Source organism: Canis lupus, chromosome 6, assembly GCF_011100685.1.
Source record: "Canis lupus familiaris isolate Mischka breed German Shepherd chromosome 6, alternate assembly UU_Cfam_GSD_1.0, whole genome shotgun sequence".
NCBI classification, from domain to species: domain Eukaryota; kingdom Metazoa; phylum Chordata; class Mammalia; order Carnivora; family Canidae; genus Canis; species Canis lupus.
In genome coordinates, this window is record NC_049227.1 from 56,057,544 (window position 1) to 56,075,293 (window position 17,750).

The 17,750-nt window shown below is 36.8% G+C and overlaps 1 protein-coding gene across 5 annotated transcripts in view; it reads right to left on the reverse strand.

The window, feature by feature from the left end:
• Nucleotides 1–17,750, reverse strand: part of FNBP1L (formin binding protein 1 like) — a 109,724-nt gene that overhangs the window by 31,996 nt on the left and 59,978 nt on the right. For 4 of the 5 annotated variants that reach the window (XM_038541311.1, XM_038541314.1, XM_038541313.1 and 1 more), the window contains exons 3-5: nt 4,735–4,788; nt 3,343–3,490; nt 2,502–2,564 (exon numbers count right to left, since the gene is read on the reverse strand). In XM_038541311.1, coding sequence (XP_038397239.1) covers nt 2,502–2,564; nt 3,343–3,490; nt 4,735–4,788 — 265 coding nt within the window. Of the gene's footprint in view, nt 1–2,501; nt 2,565–3,342; nt 3,491–4,734; nt 4,789–7,845; nt 7,965–17,750 lie in introns of those variants that run through there. The other variant, XM_038541315.1, reaches the window with a different exon arrangement.

The window sequence follows — 17,750 nt, forward strand, 5'->3', positions numbered from 1 at the left end:
TGTCTCCCACTTCTTTAAATCTCCTCAATTATTTCAAAAATGTCAGGAATTTTATTTTATTTTCTTGATTAAACAGAAAGATATAAAAAAAAAAAAAATAAATAAACAGAAAGATATAGAACTAAGAAATGGGATCCTGCACATATTTCTACATATTCCACAGGAATCCTATTGTCTGTCTCCCTTACTAGACTGCAGGCTCCACAAAAAAAGGACTATGTCACTATTCACTTTTTATTTTTCACTGTTTACTTTTGTACCAGGACTCAGTACATGTCAAGGAAACCTTCAATAAACATGAATTGAGCTTAACTTACCTTTAATGGTATTTTTAATGCCTTAAAGAAATCACCCCCACTTTTTTTTTTGATGCTTCTTTCTTATGACCTCTCTAACTTTTGCTTAGTAACTGCCAATTGTTCTGAAGTCAAGTCAGCACAGATTAACAGGAATAATCTGTTGCCAACACAAGTTTTTAAAGGGACCAATGACTCATGAGTATAGTAGTCTATTATTATGTGTAAATGAAAACACACATACATATACACTCATTAGATGGCAGATACTAAGAATGCTAGTTAAGGTAATTTAAAATTTAATAAATGTAAACAGTATCTAAAAGTCTTGTCAAAACCAATTAGAATGAAAATGAAAACAAAAATGAAAGCGACAATTAACTAAGAATTCTCAATCAGCACTGGTACCTAGAATCTTACATCAATGACCTTTATGTAGAACTTTAATCTTAGAATATGTGATTTTAAGAGAAGAGATTTTAAAAGAAAAAAAAAGCCTAAAACACATATATACATGAGATTTTTTTTTATTTTTTTATTTTATTTATTTATTTTTTTAAAGATTTTATTTATTTATTCGTAGAGACACACAGAGAGAGAGAGAGAGAGAGGCAGAGACACAGGCAGAGGGAGAAGCAGGCTCCATGCAGAGAGCCTGACGTGGGACTCGATCCAGGGTCTCCAGGATCATGCCCTGGGCTGCAGGCGGTGCTAAACCGCTACACCACCGGGGCTGCCCACATGAGATTTTTTAAATCTCAAACTTAAAAGTACTTTTCCCAACAATCATAAACTAAATTAATTTATCATGAAAAACTCCCTTTAGCATAATTTTCAAGGAATACACAGTGTCCATAATAAAAATATCCAAGTAAAGAGTAAGCTGCTTGCTAACCTGAGACATCAGAAAGAATATATATTTTAAAGATTTTATTTCTGTATTTGAGAGAGAGAGAGAAAGCGCAAGGTATGAGAATGGGGAGGGCAGAGGGAGAGGGCGAAAGAATCTAAAGCAGACCCTGTTGAAACCAAGAGTTGGACACTCAACTGACTGAGCCACTCAGGCGCCCCCAGAAAGAATATTAAACTTATACTACAGCACATCATTTGGTAGAGAATTTTAAGGAAAGGAGTCAACAATGTTCCAAGTAGACATCTTATTTTTCAAATGACTATATGCCAGAATATTTAAGAGAAACCACATCAGCAAGCCTCTTTGGAAAGTTTGGGGATTTTAAAAAAATTTTTTATTTAAGAGAAAGAGCAAGCAGTGGGAGGGGCAAAGGGAAAAGGAGAGAAATCCTCAAGCAGGCTCCTGGCTCAGCTCAATCTCCTCAGAACCTGAGCAGAAATTAAGAGTCAGCCACTCAATCTTCTCAGCCACCCAGGCAACCCCTACCCTTGGAAACTTGTTACAGTAAATAATTATTATGATTTTATAATTTTATCTATAAATACTATCAAATATTTTCTTTCTAAGTTTGAATGGTCTATGATCAGGAGCCCAGTAGTAGGAACATTTACATTATTATAGAATCACTGAACTGGAAGAAACATTTCATATAATCTAGTCCACTGTCTTAATTTTTCATACACTAAAGATGAAATCAAAAGAAATTACAAAAGGCAGAACTAGAATCTAGGACCTCTCTATCTCTGTCAAATGGTCTTCTGAGATATATCACTATTTATACCCCCATTACCCTGACCCTCTATCAATATTTTATGGTAACTCCTGAAAGTCAGAAGTATGTTCCTTTTTTTAAAAAAAATGATTTATTAGAGAGACAGACAGACAGACAGACATGAGTGGGAGTATAGGGTAGAGGGAGAGGAAGAAAGAGAAGCTGACACCTCACTGAGCAGGGAGCCTGATGGCAGGGCTCGATCCTAAGAGGCCAGGATCACGACCTGAGCCCAAGGCAGATGCCTAGCCAACTGAGCCACTCAGGCAACCTAGAAAGTATATTCCTAAACATTTACAGTTACCTGAAGGTTACAGAGTTGGTACAAGTATAGAACATGTAGAACAAAAAAAAAAAAAAAAAAGGACAAAATGACCTTATATTCTCTATTTACACCAATGTCAAATATGAATAAATACACTGAGAAATATTAAACTCAAAAGATGTGAAGTCTAAGAGAATCTGGAGCTAAACTAGTCTACAAAATTTTATGTTAAGCATGAAAACACTATTAACTCACATTATCCATCTGTTTCCAGCACATGTCAAGGTATTGTTGAGCTTTCCGTCCCTCTTGAAGATGCTGAAGATCATAACCAAAAAACAAATAAAATGGACATAAAAATTAATTTAAATAATAAACGTCTAAATCCCCCCCAAAACCTTTATTTTTCACTGTATTCTTTCAGGGTACTAATTATATAACTTTATCAAGACTTAGGAAGAGATTATTAGTAAAGAAAAACTCTCTAAAATACATTTATAGGTATTATCTGAATACTTTAAGTATATCCTTTAAGACAGATAAAATCTCTAGAAAAAAATATATGATTTGTCTTGAATAGGGGTAGACAAATGTTTTCTACTAAGGGTCAGATAAATGTCTTAAGTTTTGCAAGCCATGTGGTCTCTTTTACAAATATTCAACTTTGCTAATATAAAACAAAAGAAGCCACAGTAAATACATAAGTAAATGAGTGGCTCTGTTTCAATAAAACTTTAGTTATAGAAAAAAAAAAAAACCTTTAGTTATAGTCACTGAAATGTGAATTTCATATAATTTTCACATGCCATGAAATAGTCTTTTGATTTTCTTTACAACTATCCAAAATATACAAGCCATTCTTAGCTCATAGGAACTAAGAAAAACGATAAGCTAGATTTGGCCCATGGAGTTGTAGGTTACCAAATCTTGGTCTTAAATCCAAAAGGATCACAAATAAGCAAGAGTATCTTAAAATAATTTTAGCTACAAGAAATTGAAATAGAAAATCAGTTTATACTGAACATTACTTTAAAAAGCAAAGTAATTAAGTGAAAATGTTTCATGTACTATGTAACTAGATGAAAACAATAATTACCATTTTTCTTTCAGTTTTCAGATCATGAGCATATCTCATTAATTCACCGTAAACTCTGTGCGCCATTTCTTCTGCTACTACTTCTCGCTGTCCTGCATAGTCATTTAACTCGTTAAGGATGTTAAAAAAGGCTATACACGAGGTAAACCTGATAAAAACATATTAAAAAATGATGAAATTTATATATTTTTTTCTTTAAAAATGTTTTCTGTGAGGTATGGACTGAGCCTGACACTTGACAAATTTTAACATACTCAACCTAACTCTCCACTAGTAGCTCCAAATTAACTTTGTATGAAAAGAATATCACATTTAGCTCCAGTTGTATATGTTTGTATATCTTCAAGTAGTCTTAACTTCTAAATAAAGGAATATATGGGGTCAAAAAATAATAAGAATACTACCTGCAGGCTCTTTTGGCATACTGGAATCTCTTAAGTAGCCAACTGACTGGCCTGAGCTGGGGAATGAACTTGGATTCCTAGGACTGGCAGCTGAACCTGGTGCAGAGATGATGTGCTTGCTCTCGAGGACAGAACCTGCCAATCATACCACTCAAATGCATCTCGATGGCTGATCTACAGAACAATTTTGCTATCAATTCTGGACACGGCTGCTTGTATGCCTGCCCACATCCTGAATGGAAGTAAAGTGCCATTTTGGTTGGCATCAAAGAGGGGTAAGAAGGGGCAAAAATAAGGGTAAAATAATGTGTGTGAAGGGAAGGAGAGAAACAAAGAAAATTGCTGTATTAAAATGTATAGATCTACTCTGAATACACTGCCCAAACACTCTTCCAGCTGAAGGCAAGTAACTCAGATAGGACTCCATTAACATTATACCTAAGAATCCTAACAACTAACAATTATACATAAAGCTGTATTAAGTCTAGTCTCTTCTTTCTGTATTTTAGAGCCATCCACATATCCCTGTGTTTAAGACTACTAAAAAGCTCATAAGCCAGTCCTAAATTTTTATTCAGAGTTCCAAGGTTACCCTGAAAACTTCATTCCTTCCTTTTCACTATCTCTTTAAACTAGCCAGCCAAACTGTTTTAATATCTGTTAGAGTAAAAGCAAGAATCTAACAAGCTAATAACTATAACATAAAGTATGGGGAAAATATCCTTTTCTTTTCAAGACCAAATCACTCAAAGTCCTAGTCCACATTTTACTTGGAAACCCATACTTCAACTATTCCGGAAAACTGAGCCCACTGAAATATTCATTCTTATTAGAATAAATAGTAGTTCCTATTCAAAAAACTGTGATTTTTAATTAAAACTTTAAAAAATCATTATAAAGAGCTAATAGCATATTTATTTCACTAAATAACAAAAATGTAAGCTTTCTAAAATTATAATATACTGTAATAAACAGGTACAGAATTTACCTTGGTTCTTCATCTTTGGAGGAACGTTTGGGACAGTACTTCTTAACCAGATTTCTACAAAAAGAAAAAAAGATTTTAATGTATAAAAAATATTACTGTCAAAACTGATATATTCTAAAAGTTGCCAATTTCATAATATCAAAAATTTAATGATATAAATAAGACAGCAACATAATCATCTACTATCATTAACATGTGATCCTTACATTTTGTTCTTAAAATATTGAAACTTGCAAAAAGAAATGTTATTTCTGTGTTTGTGTAAGTGTAATCACAGTAATTTGGATGATTATGCTATCAAATAAGAAAAGATGTAAGAGGAAGAAGAGAAGAAAAGGTACAAAGAACAGAAGAAACAAATTTCAATGTATGAAATTGAGTCACAGCAGAAAAAATGTGTATTTCAAAGAAATATCACCACTTTTGTGTTGCAAATCAGGAATTTTAAGATGAACTAAGGTAACAAACAGATGCTGACTCACTAACAGGATAAAAGAACAGTAGGTCAGCATCCTCCATCACTCTGCTTTTACATAATACTTAACATTCTCCCTTTTAGGCAAATTAATTACATTAATACTTGTAAATTTCTTTTCCTGCATCCACCATCATTCTACACAGTCTCAGACTAAAATACTATCTCATCTCATCTTTGCAAACTCAGGAGACTATAACATGGACTCTGAAATCAGATTGGACTACATGGGTTTGAGTCCTAGCTGTTTTGTATGGCATCCATCTATGCATCCTTGGGTAATTTACTTGCCTGGTTTCCTATAAGTGGCAAGATACAATACAGGGTTATGAAAATTAAAGTGGATAATATTTGTAAAGGATTTACCAGTGCTTTATGCCATTCTCAAAATATGGTCAATGAACAAGTAAAGGCCCACAGACTCTTTGTACCAATCCACAAAAAGCTAAGTACAGAAGTTGAGAGTAATTTTATGTTTGTTGAATCTAATAAAAAAAAATTGGTGCCTATATTTTATGTCTCTTTTTATGTCATTTTTCTAGTAAACTTTTACTGTATTTTACAAAAGCATTAATGCGCAATGACTTGGGAACTTAAAAAGAAACTAGTCCATCAACACAAATAATGAGATATACTGCTTTAACCTTTAAGCATTTAAAAAATTAATGGGCCTATGGTTTTTCAAATAAATACTTCAAAAGAATCGCTGTCTTAATTGTTTTGAAATCATTATCGATTCATTCCACTTAATTCAGCTTATTCATTCTATAATTACCTACTATATGCTAGGCACCGTGCAATGATACTGGGAACATTAGAAATGAGAGTACCCATGCTCAAGAGATTTACACTCTATTGAAAGGAGATAAGCATATATGGATAATTACAATATAATAGCATAATAAATGCTTTGATGAAGGTATACAAAAGGTGTTATGCTAGAGAAGGAAGTCTAAACACCCTGAACAATGGTGGAAAGAACAAGCAAGACACTGAGAAGGGTTAACATGTACTGAATTAATTAAAAAACTCATAGTTGGGGCACCTGGCTCGCTCAGTCAGTTAAGTGTCCAACTCTTGATTTCAGCTCAAGTCACAATCTCAGGAATGGGCTCTGCACTCAGCGCAGGATCTACTGGAGATTCTCTCTTTCCCTCTCCCTCTACCCCTCCCCATGCTTGCTCTCCCTCTGTCAAATAAATAAATAAAATCTTCAAAAACTTCTCCCCAAAAAAACAACTCACAGTCATCACTGGTTGTAAATAAGGTACAGGATAAAAGCCTTATGCCTTACATATACCTGTTTACCAAAAGCCTTACTAGAAAGGAGGAGAAGATGGAGAAGAAAGATCCTGAGTTTCTCTCTTCCCGTAATACTCAAGGCTACAACAACTACATACAGTGCAACTCACTCTGGGAAGTGCCCTGAAGACTAGCAGAACACCTGTTCTATAACTAAAGATATACAGAAAAAGCCACATCCAAAAGGAGAGTGGGGGCAGAGACACACTCAAGAACCAAAATCCCATCATGGCAACCCACAAGCATAAAGATATCACGGGTGCAGAAGTCCTCCTTGAGGAGCAAAGGGATGAAGCCCCACATAAAGTACCCTCCCACCGAGGCGATCTGCACAGGGAAAACAAGACCCCATAACATGTGACTTTGAAAATCAGCAGGACTTCATGGGAGAGCAAGAAGTCTACAGGAAACTGAGACTCTGCTCTTCAAAGAACCAGTGAATAATGTCACAGAGGCAGCAGTTTGAAAAGTGCCTGGGCCATACATGAAGGACATTTATTAGCTAATTTTGGGATGTGTGCACAGGGGTAGGGGTCCACAGGAACGTTCTCCAGGAATGCAAGTGCTGGCAGATACCATTTTTCTTGTGCTGGTTCAGCCTACTTGCCACCTAACTGGTAGCAGGCACCAGTTTTGAAACTCTCCATCTACTTTGGGAACATTGCTCACCCAGCCCTGTGTTCCCTTGCAGACCAATTGCATTCAACCTAAATGCTCTGGCAGGTACCTCTTCAAAGCAATTCCCATCCACCACATCGAGCAGGCAAGCTCAGTTGGAACCAGCATCCTCCAAAGCAACTGCCACCTTACTACACCCAGCAGGCAGCCCTAGCCAGAAGAGCACCCCTCCAAAGCAATTCCTGTCCTGGGAAGCAGTTGGGGCCCAGTCACCCAACCCTCCAGCCCTTCAGTATGCCTGCAACAGTCACAGCTGGGCCCAGTGACCAGCTATACCAGAAGCTAACCCCACCTACCAGCACACGTACAGCAGGCCAGGTAGGCCTCTCAGCCAGCAGGGCTGCAGCCCAGTCACATCAGGAGGGTGCACAAAACCCACCTGGGAAAATCCCTGGAGTACATGATTCTAGTGACCAGGGAGGATGGCACTACTTACATCCCAAAGAACACTTTCTACATAAGGCCACTGCCCTCAAGACCAGGAGCCAGAGGTGACCTACTATATATATGGAAAAAAACACAGAGAGACAAAAACAATAGAGGAATATGATCCAAATGAAAGAACAGGACAAAATCTCAGAAAAAGGACTAAATGGAGCAGAAAAAGACAATCTACTTGATAAAGAATTCAAAATAATGGTCATAAAGCAGCTCACCAGATTTGAGAGAAGAGTAGATGAACTCAGAATTTGAACAAAGAGTTAGAAAATATTAAAAAAAGAACCAAGAGATGAAAAATGAAGTGAAAAATATATCAGAGGAAACAGAAGAATGAATCAACAACCTAGAAGACAGAATAGTGGAAATCATCCACTATTCTATGTTCTAGATTGTCAACAGCAAAAAAGAATTTTTAAAACAATAGGTTGGGGTGCCTGGGTGGCTCACTCAGTTAAATATCCTACTTTTGGGGGCGCCGGGCTAGCTCAGCGGTTTAGCGCTGCCTTCGGCCCAGGGCGTGATCCTGGAATCCCCAGGATCGAGTCCCACGTCGGGGTTCCTGCAAGGAGCCTGCTTCTCCCTCTGCCTGTGTCTCTGCCTGTCTCTCTCTCTGTCTATCATGAATAAATAAATAAAATCTTAAAAAAAAAATCCTACTTTTGGTTTTAGCTCAGGGCTCAGGCCATGCTCTCAGGGTCCTGGCATTAAGCCTGGCTTGGCCTCGGGGGTAGGGGATGGGGTGGGTGTCCAATTCCAAAGCTAAAGCACAAACAGGGGATCCCTGGGTGGCGCAGCGGTTTGGCGCCTGCCTTTGGCCCAGGGCGCGATCCCGGAGACCCGGGATTGAATCCCACATCGGGCTCCCGGTGCATGGAGCCTGCTTCTCCCTCTGCCTGTGTCTCTGCCTCTCTCTCTCTCTCTCTCTCTGTGTGACTGTCATAAATAAATAAAAATTAAAAAGAATAAAAATAAAAAAATAAAGCACAAACAGCAAAACACTCTCATTTTTTATCACATTCCAGATCTCGGAGTTATCGTCATAAAAACAGCTGGTAAACAGCCACAGAAGAGCGCAACATAGTCTCAAATATAAGTTATCAAACCTCTCATTATGTTAAATAAAAATTCTTCAAGGCTCATAGTAATTGTGAGTTACTTTGGGCATCTGCAACAAATAAAATCTCTCTAGTTTTGGATTAATAAAGTCTCAATTTAAAGGGCCCATAAAAAAAAAAGGTGGGGAGTCTGCTTGAGAGTCTCTCTCTCTCTCTTTCAGCCCCTCCCCCTCAAATAAATAAATAAATATGATCTTTTAAAAAAATAAATAAAAATGAAAGATTAGGTTAAGAGGGTAACATCAAGCTTACTAACATTTGCATTTTCAGGGTCCCAGATGGAAGAAAGAGGGGGGATAAATTACTTGAAGAAATAATATCTGAAAATTTCTGTAACTTGGGGAATGAAACAGATATCCAGGTCAAGGAAGGAAAGAAAGCCCATAGGAGATAAACCCAAAGAGGTCCATACCAAAGTACATAATAATTAAAATGTAAAAAATTAAAGAGAGACTCTTAAAGGAGGAAGACAAAAAAGCAATAAAGTACAAGGGAACAACCACCTAAGCCGATTCACTGATTTTTCAGCAGAAACTCTGTAGCCCACAAAGAGCAGCACGATGTATTCAAAGTGCCAAACGAGGGGGAAGAAAAAAAAAAAAATCTACAATCAAGAATATTCTACACAGAAAGGTTATACCTTTCAGAATTGAAGGGAGATAGTTTCTCAGACAAACAAAAGTCAAAGGATTTCATCACCCCTAAGTGCCCATCAATAAATGAATGTATAAAGATGATACAGGCAAAAAAAAAAAAAAAAAGACGCTGTAGGTCATGTGTGCACTTACTCATTCCACAGGAATATTACTGTGTGAATATTATATAATTAAAATATTATTTTTATGGCATCATAAAAAAGCACCAAATCTTGCCATTTGTAACAACGCATATGAACCTAAAGGATATTATGCTAAGTGAAATAAGTCAGAGAAAGACAAATGCCATATGATTTCACTTGTATGTTTAATCTAGAAAAAAGAAAAATGAACAAACAAAACAAAACAGTAATAAATACAAAGAATATACTAGTAGTTGCTAGAGGAGGGGATGGAGGAGGTAGGTGAAATAGGTGAAGGGGGTTAACAGACACAAACTTCCACTTATAAAATAAGTCACAGGGATTTAAAGTACAGCATAGGCAAGAGAGTCAATTATACTGCAATAACTATGGAGACAGATGGTAACTACACTTATAGTGAGCACTGTTCAATGTATATAAATGTTTAACTCATTATGTTGTATACCTGAAACTAGTATGTCAACTATACTAAAATTAAAAATAAATTTTAAAAGGTTTATTAATATTTAACATATTACTACACTAGTACATGTATATTATTTATAAAAAATCGTGAACAGTGTTCAGTTTTTACACGTAAGCAATAAAAAGTTCAGAGATCCTTGGCCTAGAGAAATCAACTATATAAAACACTTTTACATAACATGCTATAATAATAAGAACAGAGGGCTCTATAGAGGAGATTCTCCAGAGGAAAAGGCTGAAATTTCTGATTCCTTGACATACAGTGAAGAGGTGAACAAGAACTAGACAACCAGAAAGCCCTGGGGGGGGATTCTAAATAGAGAAGATCTAACATAGGAACAGAAGTGAAAAATTACAGCATTTAGGAAGAACTATGAATGAGTTCAGTGTTGCTGGAACATCAACTGTGAACCAAACAATGGTAATTAGTGAGGCTGAAAGGTATATGGGGGGCAGCAGGGCCCTTCTACATCATATTAAGGAAGTCTAAATAAATACCCTTTTCCACCAGTGGTTCTTAGTCATGGTTACCTGAAATACCACCAAAAATCATTTTTGTGGATGAATTAATTTATTAATTCAAACATGAGCAAATCTATGTGCTACACATTAATTACTTCAGGTACTACTATACCAACAGAAAGAAAGATGAATCTTAGCTACCAACCCAGTAATTAATTGTGCATGACCTAGAGTCCTTTCTAAGAGAGAATTCAAAAAGATGGGGAAGAGATCTGAATAACTAGGTTAATTAGAACAGGCAAATACATAAAGACAGGAAGTAGATTAGTGGTTGCCAGGCCCTGAGGGAGGGGTTATTTGCTCATGGGTACAGGGGTTATTTTTTGAAATGATAAAAATATTCTAAAATTAAATAGTGGTGACGGTTTGACAACTCTGTGAATATACTAAAAACTATTGAACTGTATACTTAAAAGGGTGAATTTTATGGTATGTAAATGATACCTCAATAAAGCTGTTGTAGGAAGAGAAATGGCTACTAGATATACCCATTTGCCATGAGTATATCAAATACAAGTCTAAAATGGAATTTATTCTCTTTATAAACCTATTCCTTTCTTATTTTAATGGTACTACCATCAACCTAGACATTTCAGCCAAAAATCTGGCAATCATCTTACCCTTGAAATCAAGTTTGGCAATCATCTTACACTTGAAATCAAGTCTCTTCCACATTAAGGTGTTCAAGTCCTAGAGATTCTATTTCTTAAATAACTTTTTAGCTTTTTTTATAATAAAAAAGGAAAAAAAATACACCAGAAGTCCCTTCTTCACACTTTGTTATTGCTCTGAATACAGATGTGTGAGGACAGGATAAAGCAGTCTGCAATATCTTGCAACCATGAGTGGGAAGATCAAGAAATTCACAATGCCCCCTGACATCACTAAGCACTAGAATCCCATTTCTAAACTTGTTATGTGGAAAGACTCCTATTTAGAAGATGAATGCTTCTTAAGTAACACTGCAGAACAGCTGAATAAAAACATCCAATAGAGAAATGCTGTAAAAACTGAAACTCTGAGGGGCACCTCGATGGCTCAGTGGTTTAGCATCTGCCTTTGGCTCAGGGCATGATCCCGGAGTTCTAGGATAGAGCCCCACATCGGGCTCCCCACAGGGAGCCTGCTTCTCCCTCTTCTTCTACCTATGTCTCTGCCTCTTTCTGTCTCTCTCATGAATAAATAAATAAAATCCTTAAAAAACAAACAAACAATAACTGGGAACTCTGAGGAAACTTCTGGGATCTAGATACAAATTAAGAGTTACCATGTAAGAGTACAATAACAAAAACAAGAGCTATCATTTTTGTCACTCATATATTATTTACCAATCTCTATGCTAAGCACTCTATAATCTTATACTTACAGCAAATCTACAAGCAGGTATTATTAGCCCTATTCTACAAGACTCAGACACATTAAGTAACTTGTTCATGGTCAAATACCTAATAAAGGACAACGCCAGGGGTACCTGGGTGGCTCAGTCAATTCAGCATCTGACTCTTGATTCAGCTCAGGTCATGATCTCAGGGTTATGAGATCAAGTCCTGGGTCTGCTCCTCGCTGGGCATAGAGCCTGATTAAGATTCCTTTTCTCTCCCCTCTACCCTGCCCCCACCTCTCCCTCTCCTTAAAAAAAGAAAAAAAAAAGTGATAACACCAAAAGCCACCTCAAATCTGATTCCAGCACCTAAGATAGTTAAAACAGTAACGAATGAAAATGAGGCTACCCAAAGAAGAGAAGGTAGTTAATCTAGGTAGTTAATCTAGGAATACACATTTAATAGGGAAGGACAAACTGCTTGAGAAAAGCGGTAAGGACGAGCAATCAAGTAGATCAGAGGTAAACAAACTATGGCCCACCCACCTACCTATTTTAATAAATATAGTTTTACTGGAACATACTATACTCATTCATCTATGTATTCTCTGCTGCTGCTTTTGCACTATAACAGAAGAGATGAATAACAGCAACAAAGTTGAATAGTTGTGACATATGGCCCAGAAAGCCAAAATTTTTTATTATCTGGAGTTTTATAAAAAAAAAGTTTTCCAACCCCTAAGATAGATAACTTAGAAAACCCAAGAAAGCATATCACTGAAGATGAGGAATTTTTTAAGTTCTAAGAAATAGTTAATTCATCAAAGAACTGGTACACTGGTACCAAAAATATCCATGGAAGGTAACTGACTCATGAGCATCTTGATAATGATCACTACAGTCTCCAACCTATAAATGTGTTGTGTTCTAGAAATTATAAAGTCAGTGATTTAAAAATAAAAAAGTAAAAAATAAAATAAAAAAATAAAAAATATTAAAAAGTCAGTAATTTTCAACCACAAATCCATGAATTACTTCAAACAAAAACAGGCCAAAATTGGGCAAAGAACATTCAAAGAGCAAGAAGTTTCACGCTCTGAACCTATTTTTGTGTATCAACATTTTAGGCACTAAACGTTTAGAACTCCAGGTAATGCGGACATTAGTTGTTTTGCATCACTCACTAGCCTTCTTTATTTTTTGACAGCCTGTGGCAAGCACATTTCTGCTCATTAGAAAAAAAGGTTATTTTGTACATTTTCACCCCTTTGCAGCTGGGCAGGACCAAGTGCTAATTCTGTATAGTCTGTGCAACTATCAGATTAAAGGACTGAGGCCGCTTGCATTACCCTATCGGCTCTCCCATTCCCTGCTGAAGCAACTGTGGAGGCTTCAAGCTGAAGAAAATAGAAATGGTCTGGATTTTTGAGTTACCACATGGACTACCCTAGAGAGTTATCACCTGAACTTGCAGCTAACTTTGCATGAGCAAGTAAACTTTTGCGGTGTAAAATCCCTGGGATTTGGTAGTTACTATTCCAGTACTGCCTAGCATATCTGAAACTATAGTTCTCCCAATGTCATGTCTATGTAGTTACAGTGCAGCTGGCAATGTTATGGTCCAGAAATATTTATTTGATCCAGCCTCATTATTCCAAGCTAACAAAAGCCAATCCTAAAATTTCTGCTGTACTTCTTGGAATGACATGTTCTCTTTCTGCTGAAGCTAAGCTGATAAGACATAATCTTAGGTCCACCCTGTGGAAACAGACTACTTGGGAATTAAAGAGAGGAAAGCAAAACAAGGAAAAGAGACTTTGCTGAGTACCCAGGTTCCTGAACTTTCCAGTCACATTAAGCCAATCAATCCTTTATTTAAACCAATCTGAGGGTAGCCCCGGTGGCGCAGTGGTTTAGCGCCGCCTGCAGACCGGGGTGTGATCCTGGGGACCCTGGATGGAGTCCCACGTCACGCTCCCTGCATGGAGCCTGCTTCTCCTTCTGCCTGTGTCTCTGCCCACCACCCCCCTCTGTGTCTCTATGAATAAATAAATAAAATCTTTTTTTAAAAAATAGATAAATAAACCAATCCGAGCTGGGCTTCTCACTCTTAGAATTATGACTACCAGAGGTTAACTATGAAAGTCATAAGAAAGCTTAAACATAACATAAAAAACATTAATTTAAACCCTAGACTCTGAGAGGAAGAGCACATATATACAAGAGGGAAGGGGAAAAAGAAGAAAGTAATATAACTGTTACCTTTTGTGTATGCAGGGTTAGTCCTAAGCAATATATTTTTTAAAGATTTATTTATTTAAAAAAAAAGATTTATTTATTTATGATAGAGAGAGAGAGAGAGGCAGAGACACAGGAGGAGGGAGAAGCAGGCTCCATGTAGGGAGCCCGACGCGGGACTCGATCCCGGGACCCCAGGATCACGCCCTGGGCTAAAGGCAGGTGCTAAACTGCTGAGCCACCCAGGGATCCCCTAAGCAATATTTTTTTAATTGCTCTTGCCACTCTTTATGTAAAAGTAACCCATCAATAGGTTACTCTTCCCAAACTTCAAGTATCCAGAGCGCAAAGAAACCATACACAAGCCACTAGACTACATTCAAGCCAACTTTGACACTAAAAAAACTAAAGCACAGCCTAAAATGTTTTGTTTATATTCTATCCACCAAATCAAAACTTCTACTCTAGGAAAACATGTCCTGGAAGAAGACACAACAAATTATTAATTGTACTCACTTCCAGGGAGAAGGAGTGGTAAGGGACTTGAATTTACATGTTACAATGATTATACTATAAAATACATACTATTTTTATAATTTAAAAAAAATTTAATGATAAAAACATACAAAAATAACGTATACTCTCAAAGTAGCTGCTCATCTTTGGACATTCTAAGAACAGTCTAAAGTCAACAAAAATTCATAACAAGTGTGAATGCTTAGTAAGTCCCATAAATCCTCACTTTGCATTTTCAATATGCTTATTAGATCAAATAAATCTCAGAGTATCTTAAACATGTAAGCGAAAAGCACTTATGTTACTCCTAAACTAAAGATGTGTTAGGCAATTCATCGCTCTCTACAAATCTGCCTTTACTGTCAGTTCCCATAGGTGATCCTTTTTCAGTATTTTCTTCTCTCATTTAACAAGTCCGGAGATCTCCAAGGAACCAATTATGATAGCAGTTTATATATAAGACATGTTTTTGAGTAGGGTGCTATAAATCAGGAGTTAAATGAAACACAAAGTTTTATACATATGCAATATATATCAGAGAAATTAAAATAGATGTCCTAGATACAATGGTACTTCATTTTTTGATATATGTGTTTCACCCACGTTTTCTAACTACCTTAGGATCATGTTGTCTGGATACAAGGGAATTAACATGGTTCATTGGTCCTTCAGTGGTTGGAGAAGGTTTCTAAATTTAATGGGCATCTCCAAAAATTACCGTATGCCATATGTATTCTAGTTATATCTGTGATATTAAATATCATATTACTTAATTCAAATTTAAATTGCTGATTTTAATCTTTTTGATCCATTCTAGTTTGTCATGTTTTTATTTATTTTTGGTTTTATGGAAAATTATAAAATATCTCAAATAATTTCTCAAAACTTTAATTCATTTTTATTAATATCACAGTTAAATGATGGGAGTAAAGATATCTCTAGGATTTTTAAAGGCTGAAAATCACCTCTATACATTTTCAATCTTTCAACATTTGAGAAGCTGAGTTCTACTGCCTATTTAACAGGTCATCAATATCATACTTATCTGTAACATAGGATACAAATCATACTATTTCATCTGGCAGAAGTGTAGTAATAGATACCTGAGACTGATCACATCCCTCTTTTTTTTTTTTTTATTTTAAAGTTTATTTGTTTATTTGAGAGAGTGAGAGCAAGAGAGGTCACAGAGGCAGAAGGAGAAGCAGACTCACTTCTCACAGGGAGCCTGATACAGGGCTGGATCCCAGGACCCCAAGACCTGAGCAGAAGGCAGACACTTTAATGGACCTACTGACCCAGGTGCCCCAGCATCCCTCTTCTTACTTACCCCTTCCCCTATATCTAACAGTTAACATGCTTAGGAGTTGCCATTTTAATACAAATGGCCCTTATTTGTGGGCCTGAATTAAGTGACACAGAGATAGAAAACTGAATCTCACTGGGCCAAAGAATTTACTTCCTAGATTTTTTATGTCTTGGGACCTGATATAATTTTGAGGCCAGTCTGAGTTGAATATCTGAGACATAAAACTTGACCTGTTGGTGACTGTATTTCCTGCTATACAGAGAAAGCCAGTATGCACCAAAAGAATAAAGGCAACCCACTAAAAGAAGCCCCTAACAAAATATTTGCTTATTTAAAGAAAAAACAACAGGCTCTGGGTGTGTTTCAAGTACTGATTCCTTCTCTGTGACCTAGATGCATCCCAGTCTTTTAATTAAAAAGTAAAATCAATAAAAGATATCAACAGGGGGATCCCTGGGTAGCTCAGTGGTTTGGCGCCTGCCTTTGGCCCAGGGCGCGATCCTGGAGTCCCAGGATCGAGGCCCACATCAAGCTCTCGGCATGGAGCCTGCTTCTCCCTGTGCCTGTGTCTCTGCCTCTCTCTCGCTCTCTATCATACATACATACATACATAAATAAATCTATCTTTAAAAAAAAGGTATCAACAGATAAAGCAATAAATTTCCCATTATACTTACCATTTGAAGTGGGTTTGCCATCACTTACAGCCATGAATCTTTTCTCAGATAGTGTAAAATTAAACAGAAAAGATATCCACATGCGAAAGAATAAAGTTATATAACCTTAGCTTCCACTATATACAAAGATTAATTTAAAATGGATCGAAGACCTAAACCTAAGAACACTACAAAATTCTTAAGAAAAAAATAGGAGGAAAGCTTCATGACACTGGATTTGGCAATGATTTCTTGGATGTGACAACAAAAGCACAAGCAATGAAAGAAAAAAATAAACTGAACATCAAAATGTGAAACTTGTGCATCCAGGGGATCCCTGGGTGGCTCAGCGGTTTGGCGCCTGCCTTTGGCCGAGGGTGCGATCCTGGAGTCCCAGGATCGAGTCCCGCATCGGGCTCCTGGCATGGAGCCTGCTTCTCCCTCCTCCTGTGTCTCTGACTCTCTCTCTCTCTCTCTCTCAAAGAAAAACAAAACAAAACAAAACTTGTGCATCCAAGGTCACAATCAACAGATGAAAAAGCAACAAATGGAATGGGAAAATGAATTTACAACTCCTCTATCTGGTAAGGGGCTAAAATCCAGAAAAATATTTGAACACTTAAAAGTTCAGTAACAAAAAACCCAAATAATTTGAATTAAAATTAAAAATTGGACAAAGAATTTGAATAGCATTTCTTCAAAGATACACAAATGGCCCTCAAGCATATGAAAAAATACTCAATATCACTCACTAATCCTTAGGGAAATGCAACTCAGAATCACACTGAGCTCTCTTACGCTAAGATGGCAACTATCAAAAACAAAAACAAAGGGTGCCTGGGTTGCTCAGTTAAGCATTTGACTCTTGATTTCAGCAGCTCAGATCCTGATCTCAGAGGTCCTGAGTTCAAGCCCCACACTGAGCAAGGAGCCTACTTAAAACACACACACACACACACACACACACACACACACACAAACATAACAAGTGTTGGCAAGAAGGTGAAGAAATTGGAACCCTTAGGCATTGCTGGTGGGCATGTAAAACAGTTCACAGCCACTGAGAAAAACAGTATGATGGTTTTTCAAAAAACTAAACAGATTTACCATATGATCCAGAAATTCTTATTCTAGTTATACATTCAAAAGAACTGAAAGCAGGAACTCAAACAAGTATTT